The 13,105-nt window shown below is 38.4% G+C and overlaps 1 protein-coding gene across 6 annotated transcripts in view; it reads right to left on the bottom strand.

Annotated features, from left to right (window-relative positions):
• Nucleotides 1–709: 709 nt before the first annotated feature.
• adam15 (ADAM metallopeptidase domain 15) overlaps nucleotides 710–13,105 on the bottom strand; it is a 28,301-nt gene continuing 15,905 nt past the window's right edge. The window contains exons 16-25 of one of the 6 annotated variants that reach the window (XM_067510690.1): nucleotides 11,743–11,938; nucleotides 11,498–11,575; nucleotides 10,477–10,588; nucleotides 8,991–9,144; nucleotides 6,678–6,807; nucleotides 5,593–5,661; nucleotides 4,266–4,334; nucleotides 3,878–3,943; nucleotides 2,916–3,064; nucleotides 710–2,685 (exon numbers count right to left, since the gene is read on the bottom strand). In XM_067510690.1, the coding sequence (XP_067366791.1) occupies nucleotides 2,625–2,685; nucleotides 2,916–3,064; nucleotides 3,878–3,943; nucleotides 4,266–4,334; nucleotides 5,593–5,661; nucleotides 6,678–6,807; nucleotides 8,991–9,144; nucleotides 10,477–10,588; nucleotides 11,498–11,575; nucleotides 11,743–11,938 (1,084 nt within the window). In that variant the 3' untranslated portion in view covers nucleotides 710–2,624. The remainder of the gene's footprint in view (nucleotides 2,686–2,915; nucleotides 3,065–3,877; nucleotides 3,944–4,265; nucleotides 4,335–5,592; nucleotides 5,662–6,677; nucleotides 6,808–8,990; nucleotides 9,145–10,476; nucleotides 10,589–11,497; nucleotides 11,576–11,742; nucleotides 11,939–13,105) is intronic. The other 5 variants (XM_067510691.1, XM_067510692.1, XM_067510693.1 and 2 more) reach the window with 5 other exon arrangements.

The raw sequence follows: 13,105 nt of genomic DNA, 5'->3' as shown, positions 1-13,105 counted from the left end.
ACTTGACAGTTAGATTTCATCAGTTTATCACAGAAAACGTTTTGTCTGAGTTAGCTGATCATTAACAAGTGGACTTCTGCTGACTCCAGCACAGCTGGACACATCAGGCTGCTTTGCTAACTTAGTTAGGTGAGTTAACTCATGTTAAATGTCAAGGTGGAAGTTCTGTTATTTAGCTGTACAATTACAGCTACACTAGCAGCATTTAGCTAATGCCTACAAGTTTATTAGCACTTGCTTTTTCTCCTGTTCTTCTTCTCTCCCAGAATAATAATTCCTCTTCATTTTCACCAGCTGGTTTTCCTTGTTTCATTAGACAGTGAATCATGTCAGGATCGGCGTAGTGTCGTTGACCAGTCGGTGCTGTATAGTTGAACTGTCGTCAGCCCTTGGACGCCCCCTACTGCTCTGGGAGCAGCTACCTCACCTCATGAAGCTTTGGCCTTGATGGAATAATTTGATGAAAAGCTTCAATGTTTCCTGAAGATTCATCTCCCCGTGGCTCCTGATCGACTCAGCCGTCCATCTGATTGAATTCAGCTTTTCCCGCCCTCCAGCTTCCCCACGCTACCATCTCCCTTCCAGCTACTCAGAATACAACCATCCAGAAATCATACATACCAACCTCCATATTGCCCGTCATTAACTTCCCGATTTTTTTTTTATCAATTAGTGACTGCAGAATCTGTAATATTTCATTTGGACAAAGTTCTTTTACAACAACTTGAGTTTATTCGTGTCAGTTATGTAGCGATAAGGTTCGAGAAGCCCACATGAAGACAAACAGCAGCAGGGAGTAAACATACTGTGTTTATGATGCTGAATGTAGATGTAGTACTTTGTTTAGATGGTAAATATAAGTGAAAAAAAGCAGCATTTTACATGTAGAGTGGAAACTACATTCAGCACTTTGCCGGTCAGGATTAAGTATCAGAAAAAGTATTCTGTTGGTACTAAAACTCAGGTAATGTATTAGCTCATTTCAAACACTGCCCTCAATAAAAAGGGAAATACTCCAAAACTGTTTCTTTAACTTGACAGAACAGATCGGATAAATCAGCATCTTAAATCCACAGATCATTCATCTTTGGCATAACGGGAGAAACAGTTCACGCTCAGCAAACATTCCTGACTGTCTCAAATATAAATCTCAAGGGGGGTTAGGACAATAAAAACCTGGTCTAACACAAAGACTCACATCTCCCGGCAGAAACAGACAGGGTTGCTCAGATAGAACCAGTTCCTCCTGGTAAGGCCCATAGTCCACTTTGAACCATCAATGACCTCATCAGCAGAAAATCCCAGAGGTTGAGAGCCTTCCCGCAGTTTGTCATCACAAAAGGCAGAAAAAGGCCATTAAGGGAGTGAAAAAGTAGGAGACGATCAAAGACAACAGTCAGAAGCATCAGACATCTGTGAGATTTAAAAAGTTGATATACATGAAAGAAAATAGTGCATGTTCGCAGAATATTTAGCGAAAAAGTTGTAGCATTTTAGGAATAAAGTTTTGAGAGTAAATCCTAATACTAGATAGTAACAATATTAAACAATAAAACAGAGGACAGAGTACTTCATTAATCCTAAAGACAAACTGGAGAAGCTGAAGTACTCAGAAGATAAAGATATTTTATTTGGACAACTGCTATGAAATATGTGAATTAGAAGCCCATACCCAAGTCTAAAAAAGTCACAATTTATTAAGAATTTATAAAATAAAAAATAAAAAATATTCTCAAAACATTACAACTTTGTTCTCCAAATATTAGGACCTTAAAGTTAACATAGCACAATCTGCTCAAGAGTGAAATCTTGGTTTCATATATTAACCTTTCAAAATACTACAACTTTCTCCTCAAAAATGTTAATGTAAATGCAATATTCCCACTTTATTCCTAAAATATTACAACTTTGATTGTTTGGATGTTATTCTGGAAATCTCATTTCTCTGACATCATAAATCCTGTTGTAGCTTGTCACCCTCTGTCCATTCAGTTTTTAATACTTTAAGAGCAAAAAAGTCAGATTTAAACCTCAAGCATGTTGCTATAAAGATATAGTCCAGGATTTTATGTCGTCTCATAGTTCAGTCTCATTTCATGGTGAGAATCCTGTCTGTTCACTCTAGTCCATTAAGAAGGTGAATGTTTTCTGTTTGCAAAGCAGGATTGAGAAAAAAATAAAAAATAATGTTGTTTAAACCTGCTTATTCCAAGGAATGTCTTCAGGGTCCTGCCGGGGTTCCTGAAACGGTTTTGGAACCAATTCGGCACATTTGATCCCTTCTTAATGGGTCCATAAGCAAGGCACTGAACTCCAATCTGCCTCCAGGGGACATTTATGACACCAAGACACTTTATTATAAAAACCATGGACTGCCAGTCAAAAGTTGGGGTGTCTACCGAGGTGCTGCTGAGCAAGGCACTGAACTCTGAAGATACATTAACATTTATTTACAGTTAAATCAGAAAATCCAAAATGGACGGGAAACCATCACCATCCTCATCACCTTCAGTCCCTCACTGACAGGTTTCCATGTCAAATAGAGTTCTACTAAAACGGTCCTGGTAAAGTTTCTCTGCAGCTTCGACAAACTCAAATCATCCCACCTTAAGTTTGATCTGAGGTTAGAGCGGAGACGAGTCCACTTTCTGAGAGACAGGTCTAACTGGAGGAAGAGGAGGTCGTCTGCAGGGAACAGGACATCGACAAAGAATTATTGTCTCAATTTTATTACAGAGATAATTATCATTTATGAGCAAATGCCACTTGTGTTGCTGCTTTTCTCTCATAGGGAATTTCCTCAAGTCCAAAACAGAATCTTCTCTGTGTGTTGACTTTCTTGTTCTCCCTTAAGACACATTTAAGCAATGATTCAGAGGAGAGCAAACCAACAGAAGGGTTGAAAACTGTTTTACCTGTGGGAACCAGCTGCAAGTGCCACGGCTCCGTGTTGCTGTGGTCTGGCGTTTGAGGTGTAGTTGGGGTGAGGGGGAATGTGGGGATGGGATGTTGACCCTAGAGAACGAGGCTTCTTAGGCACCACAGGTTTGAGTGGAACAGAAACCTGACGAGAGAATCATGGATCTCACTGTTAATTTTGTACCTTTAATTTCCTTCTGTTTTTCACTGAATGCCAGCGTTTTCACTTTCGTTAGCCGTTATGCTTCGTCTGCTGTCTGTTCTAAATTCTCAAAGGGTAAATGTCTGAGGGAGAGAGTTCAAGCAACTTATCAAAACTTATCTCCCTGCGGTCAACTTGTGTAGTTCTGTCTTGTCCTGTTAAACCATAAGCTGCTTGTGCCAACTATAGTGAATTGATGTGAACTAGATGAAAACATAGTAACAATATGTAATATTGTAAGGTCAAATGTGAGTGATGTTGCTGCATCCCAACTGTATGAAGTTTAGTGTTGAATTAAAGCACTGAGGAGCTATACCAGAGTGTGTGTGTGTGTGTGTGTGTGTGTGTGTGTGTGTGTGTGTGTGTGTGTGGTCTCATCCTGGACCATTTGGTTCCATTTGATTTAATTTTTCTTCAAAATCTATCAAATCAAAACATCAAAAGTAAAAAACATTATTGGCTAAAAATGTCTCAAATCAACATCTGTGTCAAATTCATTCCACCCCTCATCAAATTCCACCTGATTCAACCACATCACATCAATCACAAAGAGTTACCTGATCACAACCTACCAACCAAAAATCCAGACTACACAGATCGATCAATTAATCAGAATGAATCAATCAGAAAAATGTGACATTGTGATGATCCCTCATCTCCTCACCCCTTCATTCAGTATCAGCTCACACATACTTCCTACTTGCTAATTAAATTCAAGCTAATGCTAAAAACTGCCGTCATGCAGATGTGGTGTACCTGTCCAGGTGTGACTGGGTCAGGGGGAAGTGGCTTGTTGGGTGGAGCTGGTCGATTCACCAGCTGCTGGAAGGTTAGTGAAGAGGCAGAGAAGAAGAGTGAAGCTTCAGTGACAAGACGCCTTCAGTGACCGTGATTTGCACTTTCACTGTGACATGTGGTTTCTGTAATTATTTTGGCTTCATCACATTTTCTTTCCCACTGTCATTTAAGGAAAACATTTTCTTAACTAAACGATCTTTAAACATTAGTCCTTCATGCAGACAGAGGAAATGAGGACTGAGGACTTCAGAAAATAGTCAACACCATGTACTGATCTGTGCATGAACTATGGACAAACACAGGACTGACAGTTACACTACACACTACAGACAGTGGTAGACTGTACCTGCTTGGTGGGGGTGGGGGGGTCAGGGGGCAGAGGCTTGGTAGGGGTGGCTGGCCGCTGTTTAACAGACTGAAGCAGCAGAAATGAAAGTCACAAGAGTCAGAGTTTAAGAGCAGGAGATGAAGGACAATGAAAAGTTATACCCTGAATGAAATGACATTGCATGAAAATGCATTTAATTTTCTATAAAGAAATATTTTAACATTATCTTTTAAATGTGTGCTCCCACTAAAGTATTTGTGCTAATCTGAACTAACACAAGAACTAAACTTTCACAGTTCTGTTTATTTGGTCTGGTCCCCCAAAAAAGATAGCTCTAGTTCAGTGCGTGTTTATGCTGACTTTCATTAAAAAAATTTTTTTAATCTGTACAAATGAAGTCCTGCATCATCAGGATGACAAACCCACATCTTGTACAAAACTTACTGAGAAGACGGACGATACAAAGACAACACACAACAGTTTAAACTGCTTTTTTCTCGGCCATTTCAGCTTGCCCTGTTAGTTCAGGGTCGCCGGAGTGGATCATTTGTTCACATGTTGATTTAGCACATTTTTACGCAGGATGCCCTTCCTGACGCAAACCTTTCCAATTTCTACTGGGCTTGTGACTGGCACTGCACAAAAGCAGGCTGCGAACCTCCGACCCCATGGTTGGTAGGCAGCCACTCTACCAACTGAGCCACTGTGTAGTTTAAACTGCTTTAACTGATCAGGAAAAATCCTGCACCTGCACAAAGTACAGTTTGCGCTTTTGTTTTAGGAAGAAAAGTTTTATTATCATTAATTTGCCACAACCAGTTTGTCATGATGCACTTTAAACAAGATTAAACATTGAAATATTCCTTAAACTGTGGTCACAGACAACAACAGAAAAAATCTGATTTAAAGGCCCTGTCATACTTTTCATGTAGGATTTGGACAGACTCTCAAGACCCTAGCATGTGACCATCTGCAGCCTAATGCTTTTCATACATCCTTTAAACTGATTATGTAAAGACCTTAGACAAATATGTTATTTCTAACACAAACAAACAAACAAGGAGCTTCATCTTAGTGTTGTTACCCTCCAGAGTTGCCGTAATAATTTGTGAGGATGTCTCAAATGTTTACACAGTTGTATTATCAATAGGAGCATGTGCGCGGCTCAACATCTGTGTCCATCTTAGTATTTACCGACAAAAGATGACCACAACTGGACAGTCACAGCACAAACACAAATGCTGCAGAGACTGACATGAGACGGTAAGCAGCTTCACATAAACACACGACCACACTGATGTTTACACATAGTCTGAAACCTCCACGGGAGTTCAGGTGAGGTTACCTGTGGCGGGGGATTGAGGGAGGGATCAGGGGGGAGTGGCTTAGTGGGAGGAGCAGGCCTGTCATGAACCTGATAGGAGAGAAAACAGGAAGCAGATGCAGAGTAAAAGCTGATACATGCACAGGAAAGGTCAAAAGGTCAAACAAGCAGGTGTGTTAATATAGGCAGTTAGGTTTCTATCGGACTGTGTCCCAAGTTTATCTGACATTTTGTCAATGTTAACAGGCAGCAGCATTCAGAGACACAAAGGTGTAAAATAGTCTCACAGGTCTAGAACAAAAACTTCTGGCTGATTGTTTGGAATTAATTTTGTAGTTTCATATCAAGTTATGTCTGATTAGCTCTGTCCAGCTGCAAAACTTCATATAACATATCTGAGGAGGTCTGAGTATAAACATAAATCTGATCAGGAGTGACTTCCCTCTTTCACAATAAATCCATGTAGAGTTTTAATCTGGTGTCCTCTGGTACCTGCAGAAAAGCTTCCCCTTTGTCAGGGACATCAGAACAAGGAATAAACAACTGTGTCAAAGCTAAAGAAGTCTGTGGTCAAAAGAACTGAAGGTCAACTATGACTCATATTGTGCATTTCACTAACATGTCATCCAGAGGGAAAATTTAGGGAGGTAAGACCCAAAATCTGACATCACACCCGCCTCACAGAAAACTGTACTGCCACAATCATAACACTTGTGGTCGCCCACGCAGGACATGATATAAAACGGTCCGCTTCTTTATTCAGAGACACTGAGTAATGTGCATTAAATAAAAGACAAAACAGACCTGATAAAAATGTAACTTTTTTCCACAGATGAACACAAACAACCAAGCATCCATCGTGTGAGATGTGTCTGCTGCTATATGACCGCAGGAAAAAATGTTTCTGCTGCTTTTTGATTTTCAAACAGACTGAGACACAAACATTTACGAGATTCCAAACTCACGCAGCTTCACGCTCAATACTTAAAACACTTCCTATGCACTTAAATCTTACAAAGAATTCAGTTATTTCTTACACAAACACTTTGCTTTAATGTATGTGGGTTCTTTCTATCAGTCTTGTTGCTGGGTTTGTTTATGGTTACCTCTTTGTGGGGCGGGGTCAGCGGGATGTCCATCTGTGGGTTCAGGTGGTACCTCAGAGGGCGGACTTGCTCTCCATTCCTGCCGTCCACTCGCTCCATCGCTGGAGTTCTGGACAAGATATAAAAAAAACTGAAGACTGAAACAATAAGTCATGTATAAGTGAATCGCTCCTCTTCATCCCCCCAGGTCTACAACAGGCAGAGTGGACCGTCTTCATCATCCTATGTCTAATTCACAGAGGTTTGAAAACTTAATTTGTTCATGTGGTGATATACTGAGACAACTTCTGTTACATTTTGTTTGGTTAAATATGGAAATTCAGGATGAGGGCATTTTAGTCAGGTCCATATAGATTTGGACAGCTTTTGTCTCTGTACACCACTACAAGTAATAACCAAAATGGGCTTAAAGTGTAACTGTCAGCTTTTAAGGGTTTTAGCAAAAGTATCATATGAACTTTGTAAAAACAACGAATTTCAGAGGCTTGGGAGTATTTGGACAAACTAACAATATCATGAACTAAAAATGTAAATACGTTTTAAAATAATAATTTTTGTTGTTGCTTTAAAAGTGACTTAATGACACTTTACAGACATTAAGTTATCTTTACAGTATTGACACTGAGGTCACACACACACACACACACACACACACACACGAGATGATAAGGAACAAAATAACATAAGAAAATTAGATGCTGGTTACTTTCCTAGTGATGCTCTGCCACGTCTTTACTGTCTGCTGCTTGGTTTTTAGAATTTTCTGCCTTCATGGAAGTGAAATACAGACCTGCTGGAATTAGGTCAGATGACCAACTTAACCACTGCAGACACCTTCACCTTCTCTGTCAATGCACTGGTGAGTTCAGGGACCAAAAAAATATTTGTCCGAGTCTAAGCTGATAGTTTGGCCTTAAACACTTCAGAATTCATGCTGCTTCTGTCAGCTTCACCTGATCTATAAATACAAGAGAACCAGTTCTTGGTGCAGCCGTACCTGTCCCCACCATAACACTAGGTCCACCCTGCTCCGAAGAAGAGGTACTAGCTTTTAATCTTCTCTCCAAACTTCTCTTCCCATCATTCTGCTACAATTGATCCTGGTCTCACTTGTACATATATCGTTCACACTTCTAGATGCATTTTACAGGTTCTTACACTCTAATCGGGTCCCCCTGTTCTCCTGCAGTGGCTTTTACCTGAGATAAAATCCCTATATTTGCTCTTGTGAAGTCTTCTCATAACATTATCTATGTAACAGATGAATAAACCTCCTGGGGGCTGATCTTGATCTGATGAACATTTTCACTTTATCAGAGAAATAATTCTGCCTCATCCACCACAGTTATTATGGTTTATTATGGTCTTCTGGACATTTTGACATTTCTCAGCTCACCAGTTTGTTTCTTTTTAAGACTAAACCAAACAGATACTTTTGTGACACCTAATGTTTATTCATTCCGATTGTTTTGTTGTGGGCGATACTGTATTTATAACACCTTCAATTAAAGCTGACAGTTTACACATAAAGGCTTCTGCACCTAGTACATCACAGTCCTGTAGGACAGACTAAAGGGAGATGGTCACTTGTTCTTACTCTAACCCTGACAGTCTGATGGACTGTAGAGACCAGGACCCACCAGATCCAGCAGTACCTGGAAACTTGAGCAGGGTCAAACTCCAAACTGCACATCTCACAGTGAGCCACACTGCATCATGGGTAAAAGGTTACAAGTCAGACTGTTATACCTTGACAGATTCCTTATTATTTCCAAATACAGCTGATATTCTTTTTTTTTTTACATGTTGTGACTTTGCACAACAGAACATTTACTGGTGGGTTGACAGCTGTTTATAAATACATCAAGCTTTTTGACCATCATAATAATCATTATTTGTCCTCCTATTATCAGTGTTCAGTGTAACACAGCTGTTCACAATTATTAATTGTATCTTCTAAGACGTTTTTCTCAATTTGCAATAATTTGGTATCTGTTCAGTTCTTTTTCAGAAAAAATTATTATTGCAATCAGTAAATCTAAAACTCTGTTCTCATAATGTGTATGACGGTTTAAAATACATTTCCTGACAGGATCTTGCAATTCCTATATTACACATATGATTATATATTATTTCCACCATATTACATTATTACATTGAGGATTCTAAATGATTTAAATTTTAAATGAGATAATATACAACTGTACGTCATTATCAAACATAAATTAGCTACTTATACACAACTTGAGAAATACATTCATAAATGGTTAAATATGTTAACTAAAGTGTTTTCACACACACACAGAGTTTTACCGGTTGTGTTGTCGAGCTTTGTGAAATGGGCTGTTTGGTCCCAGACAGAGGAGACTCCGACGGAAGCGAGGGGAGTAAAGAGCGAGGAAGAGGAGCAGCACCGGCAAGATGAAGAGGAAGAGGACGAGCAGGGAAACTCTGATCGGATCAGACTCTAAACAAACATACAGACAAGCACTCAGACAATTAGGTACCAATACCACAATTCCAAATACTCTATTATATGTAAAAGTCCTGCATTCAAAACCCTACTTAAGCATCACCAGTAAAAGTAAGGAGTACTTACTTTTACCTTAAATACGGAGTACTGTAAAATGTTTACCGTGACTGATATTATACATGTTCTTTACATTAATACTGATGCAACTATATTTAAGTGTAAATCCAGATTATTTTATTTATAGCTGGTATAAACAAATTACAAACCTGTAGTTTTACTTATAGAGTATTGCTGCGTTTCCTATTTAAGACTTATCTTCCGAACTGATTTGTACATCAATTTATATTTTACCAGACAGTCTGAACAGCTCCATCTTTATTATGACCCAGTAATAAGGAAATACATTTTCATACAGATACAGAGGAGCTGCTCCGTGAAACTAACACTTTCATACTCACTGGCCATAACATGAAGTACACCTGTACAATCTAATACAGCAGCTCTGCCATGAATTCTACTCATACAAAGTTCTACTATGTGTTTATTCTTGAGGTCAAAGTGGGTGGTGGGGTCATACTGAAGTGTGTTATAAGAAGAGGAGGTCCTAATGTTTTGGCCACCATATTTAAATGAAGTTGAATTCGTAGCGGAGCGGCTGTATTGGATTGCTTTAGATGTGCACGTGTATCTAATTTCATATTTATGTTTATGAAGTAGAAAATGAAATAAAAAGTCCCACTGCAGACAAGTATTTTAGTTTTTGCATTTTTCTGTAATCATTAATTTTGCTGTGAAAGTTTGGATAATTATAGTTATTATAATAAAAATATGAGAACAAGCGAGTATTATCAGTGACAATGGTCCACACCCAGATATTGTTTTCGTTAGAACAATTCTCCAAAATGGCTGGAAAACACAAATTTAATGTTTAATAATGTTCTGTATTTTAGTGGCAGTAAGTAATTAAGTAAATTTACTTAAGTACTAGGCTTTGAGATATTTATACTTTGACTTCACTACATTTCAGAGGTAAATATATTACTTTTAGTCCACTAAGTAATTTGATAACTGTAGTTACTTTTCAGAATCACATAATTAAAAACAAAATTACATCATAATCAGAGTTAAAAAGAAAAAAGAAAAAAGAAATCAGCAGCTTAGTCATTTTACTTTTGGTACTTCAAATATTTTTGGAGCCACTACTTTCATTTAAAGAATTTGACTGCAGGACTTCTACTTTTAACAGAGTTTTTAAACCCTTTAGTCGGGATCATTTTAGTGTAGTAAATGATTCAGTATAATTCAGTGTTTTTCAGTGTCTGGTACCTCGAACAGCTGTGGCTGGTCCACTGTCCACACTGCCACCATAACCAGAGTACCTACAGTCAGGAGGAGCCCAGCCCACATCACAGTGACAGTTTTTATTACTGTTACACACCTGAAACCCAGACAGACACACGGCAGATTACAGTCCACTGATACCAACACGCAGACCTGGGATTAACACACATTTAAACAGGTAATCAGAATAGGTTCACAATTAGGACTTAAATAGTTGTAGGCTGTAGAACAATATAAATTCTTTGTTTATTTCATGATTAAAATAACGGAAGTCAGAAGGTGATAATGATTGGGTGAATAAGGATTGTAGTTTATCATTATTACTGTTATTTAATATTGTATTTAACCAACGAAATGGTGCTATAATGAAATGAGCAACAATGCAGGCAAGACAATTATGTAATTTTCCAACAGGATCCTATGTTTGATGTTTGAAAATATATTTAAAATCATTTTCTACTTTCAAATAATCATGGCTGGATGACAAATTTCAGTCAATCAAATGCCAGTTTTAACTTCAAAATACTGAACTGACAATTCTGACTATTGTTTTCTCTGTTAATACATTAGTCTTTTGGCTTAAAAACAGTGTTGACATCTTTTGTTTTGTAGGGCAACAGGAAAACCAAAAGAAATGCTGTTCAATATCAACCAACTCAAGAAATTCAGCTCAAAACAAAAACTAGTCCAGCTCATCTGTTTTTCTGCCAACCTTTTAATAAATAAATGAAAAACAACAATACAAAGAAACAAAACTAACTAAATAAAATAAACTCCAGTTGCTGCATTTCTAAGTTTGATGCACACTGTGAGATGAAAGTATATTCAGGTAGGTAGACACTTTATGATTATTATTAATGTCAACTTTATTAATGTGTTCTATTCTTTCTATCTCTTCATTTTCAATAACAGCCCATTACTAAGTTGTGTTTGTCTTATGCTGGTGTTGGTAATAGTATTGACTGTAAAACTACAAAAAAAAGACATATTCATCAAGACCACTCACCCCGTGACCATTGCATTTCTTGCGACATTCGTCCACACCAAACACAGACACGTCCTGGCACTTCTGTTTCAAACAAGCCTACACCACAAAAAAACTACTCAACAATATTTTCTGCAGTAAACTGATGTTGAAATCTTAAAAAACTGTGGACCTTCAATATGTGCAATCTCTAAGTAGCCAGCGACAGTTAAAGATTTCACAGATATCTGACATGTTAGAAATCAGTATGTCTTTCTGTGTCTGACCTTGCCCTGGCCACAGGCGGTGCCCGGGGCCACGATGGCGGGGTCCGACACGTCGTCTCCTAGGTGGAAGAAGGTTCCTCTGCAGACCAGGTTGCTGTGGTTGAGGCGGACAGTAGTGGTGAGGATCTCTGCATTTGTGCCCAGCAGGAGCCGCTCCCTCCCCCCCTCACACTGGATCCTGCCGCATTGAACGTCCCTATGACAAACAGATAATGTTGGTACAAGTCAAGGGAAACAAGGGTATCATGGCATCGGTTAGGTTATTTTATTAAATAATAAAAGACAAACCATAGTACACACAGACATTTGAGGAACCAGACAAATACCGGGAACAATTAAAAACAGAAATATGGACAAGCCCTTACAAAGTTTTCTTATCATAATTACAAAAGGTAAAAGTAAAATGTGTAAATACAATGAAAGACAAAAATAAAAGCTCAAAACCCACTGAAATCCAATAAAAACTCATGTTGAAAAAACAAAAAAACAAACTTGTGCTGAAACTTGTTAAAATTTTGATGTAAATACATAGAACAAAAATGTTTACTCAATACAAAAAGTACAAATCTTCAGATAAGATTTCTTTAAAACTGTTCCTGTGCCGCTTAGTCTAAGACCTCGGGGCACCGACCAGATGGAAGGCGCTGAAATTCACTGGCTAAAGAATGGGAGTCATCATTACAGATGGAACTGGCCAACGCTGCACCTGTCTGTTGTACAGTGATTTAGACTCAGTTGTGATTCCCTGCTTAGCCAACTCGACCATTGAATGATCTGATCCAGCATAATTTAACATGAAATTGTTTTTAAAATTCCAATCATACCAGTCATTCAAAAAGTTTTATAATGATGGAAGTTAGAGCAACTGGTCTAAAATCATTAAGAGCAGTGGGACAGCTACATTTAGCGACCGGAACAACAATAGCATCCTTCCAAATCCTGGGGACATGCTGCGCTTCTAAAGATCTGTTAAAAAGGTAGTGAAAAACTGGATTCTTTCGCGCAGGTTTTGAGTAGCTGGTCCATGACTTTTATTAACCTTTTTGACATCCTCCTGTTTTAAAAAGAAATGCTGATTGTCTTATTCCAGGTTAATTTAAGGGTTAATTCCAGTATTTCTTTACTAAAATCAAACACATCAAAACGATTATAAAAACAATTAAGAGCATTAGCCAAGTCAATGTTCAAGCTCAAGCAATTTAAAGTGACACTAGTACCTAATATCTTTTGTGTTCTTGAGGCCAGCAATGCTGGAACGAGCGCAACCAAGGCCGTTTAGTTTTGTTTTTCTTGGTAGGCCTAAAGCCACTATTGAAAGACATGGAGCAGACAAACACTCCAACTGCCATTGTATTCCATGTGT

This window comes from Channa argus, chromosome 7, assembly GCF_033026475.1.
Source record: "Channa argus isolate prfri chromosome 7, Channa argus male v1.0, whole genome shotgun sequence".
Taxonomy (NCBI): domain Eukaryota; kingdom Metazoa; phylum Chordata; class Actinopteri; order Anabantiformes; family Channidae; genus Channa; species Channa argus.
This window is presented reverse-complemented; position numbering and strand designations above follow the sequence as displayed.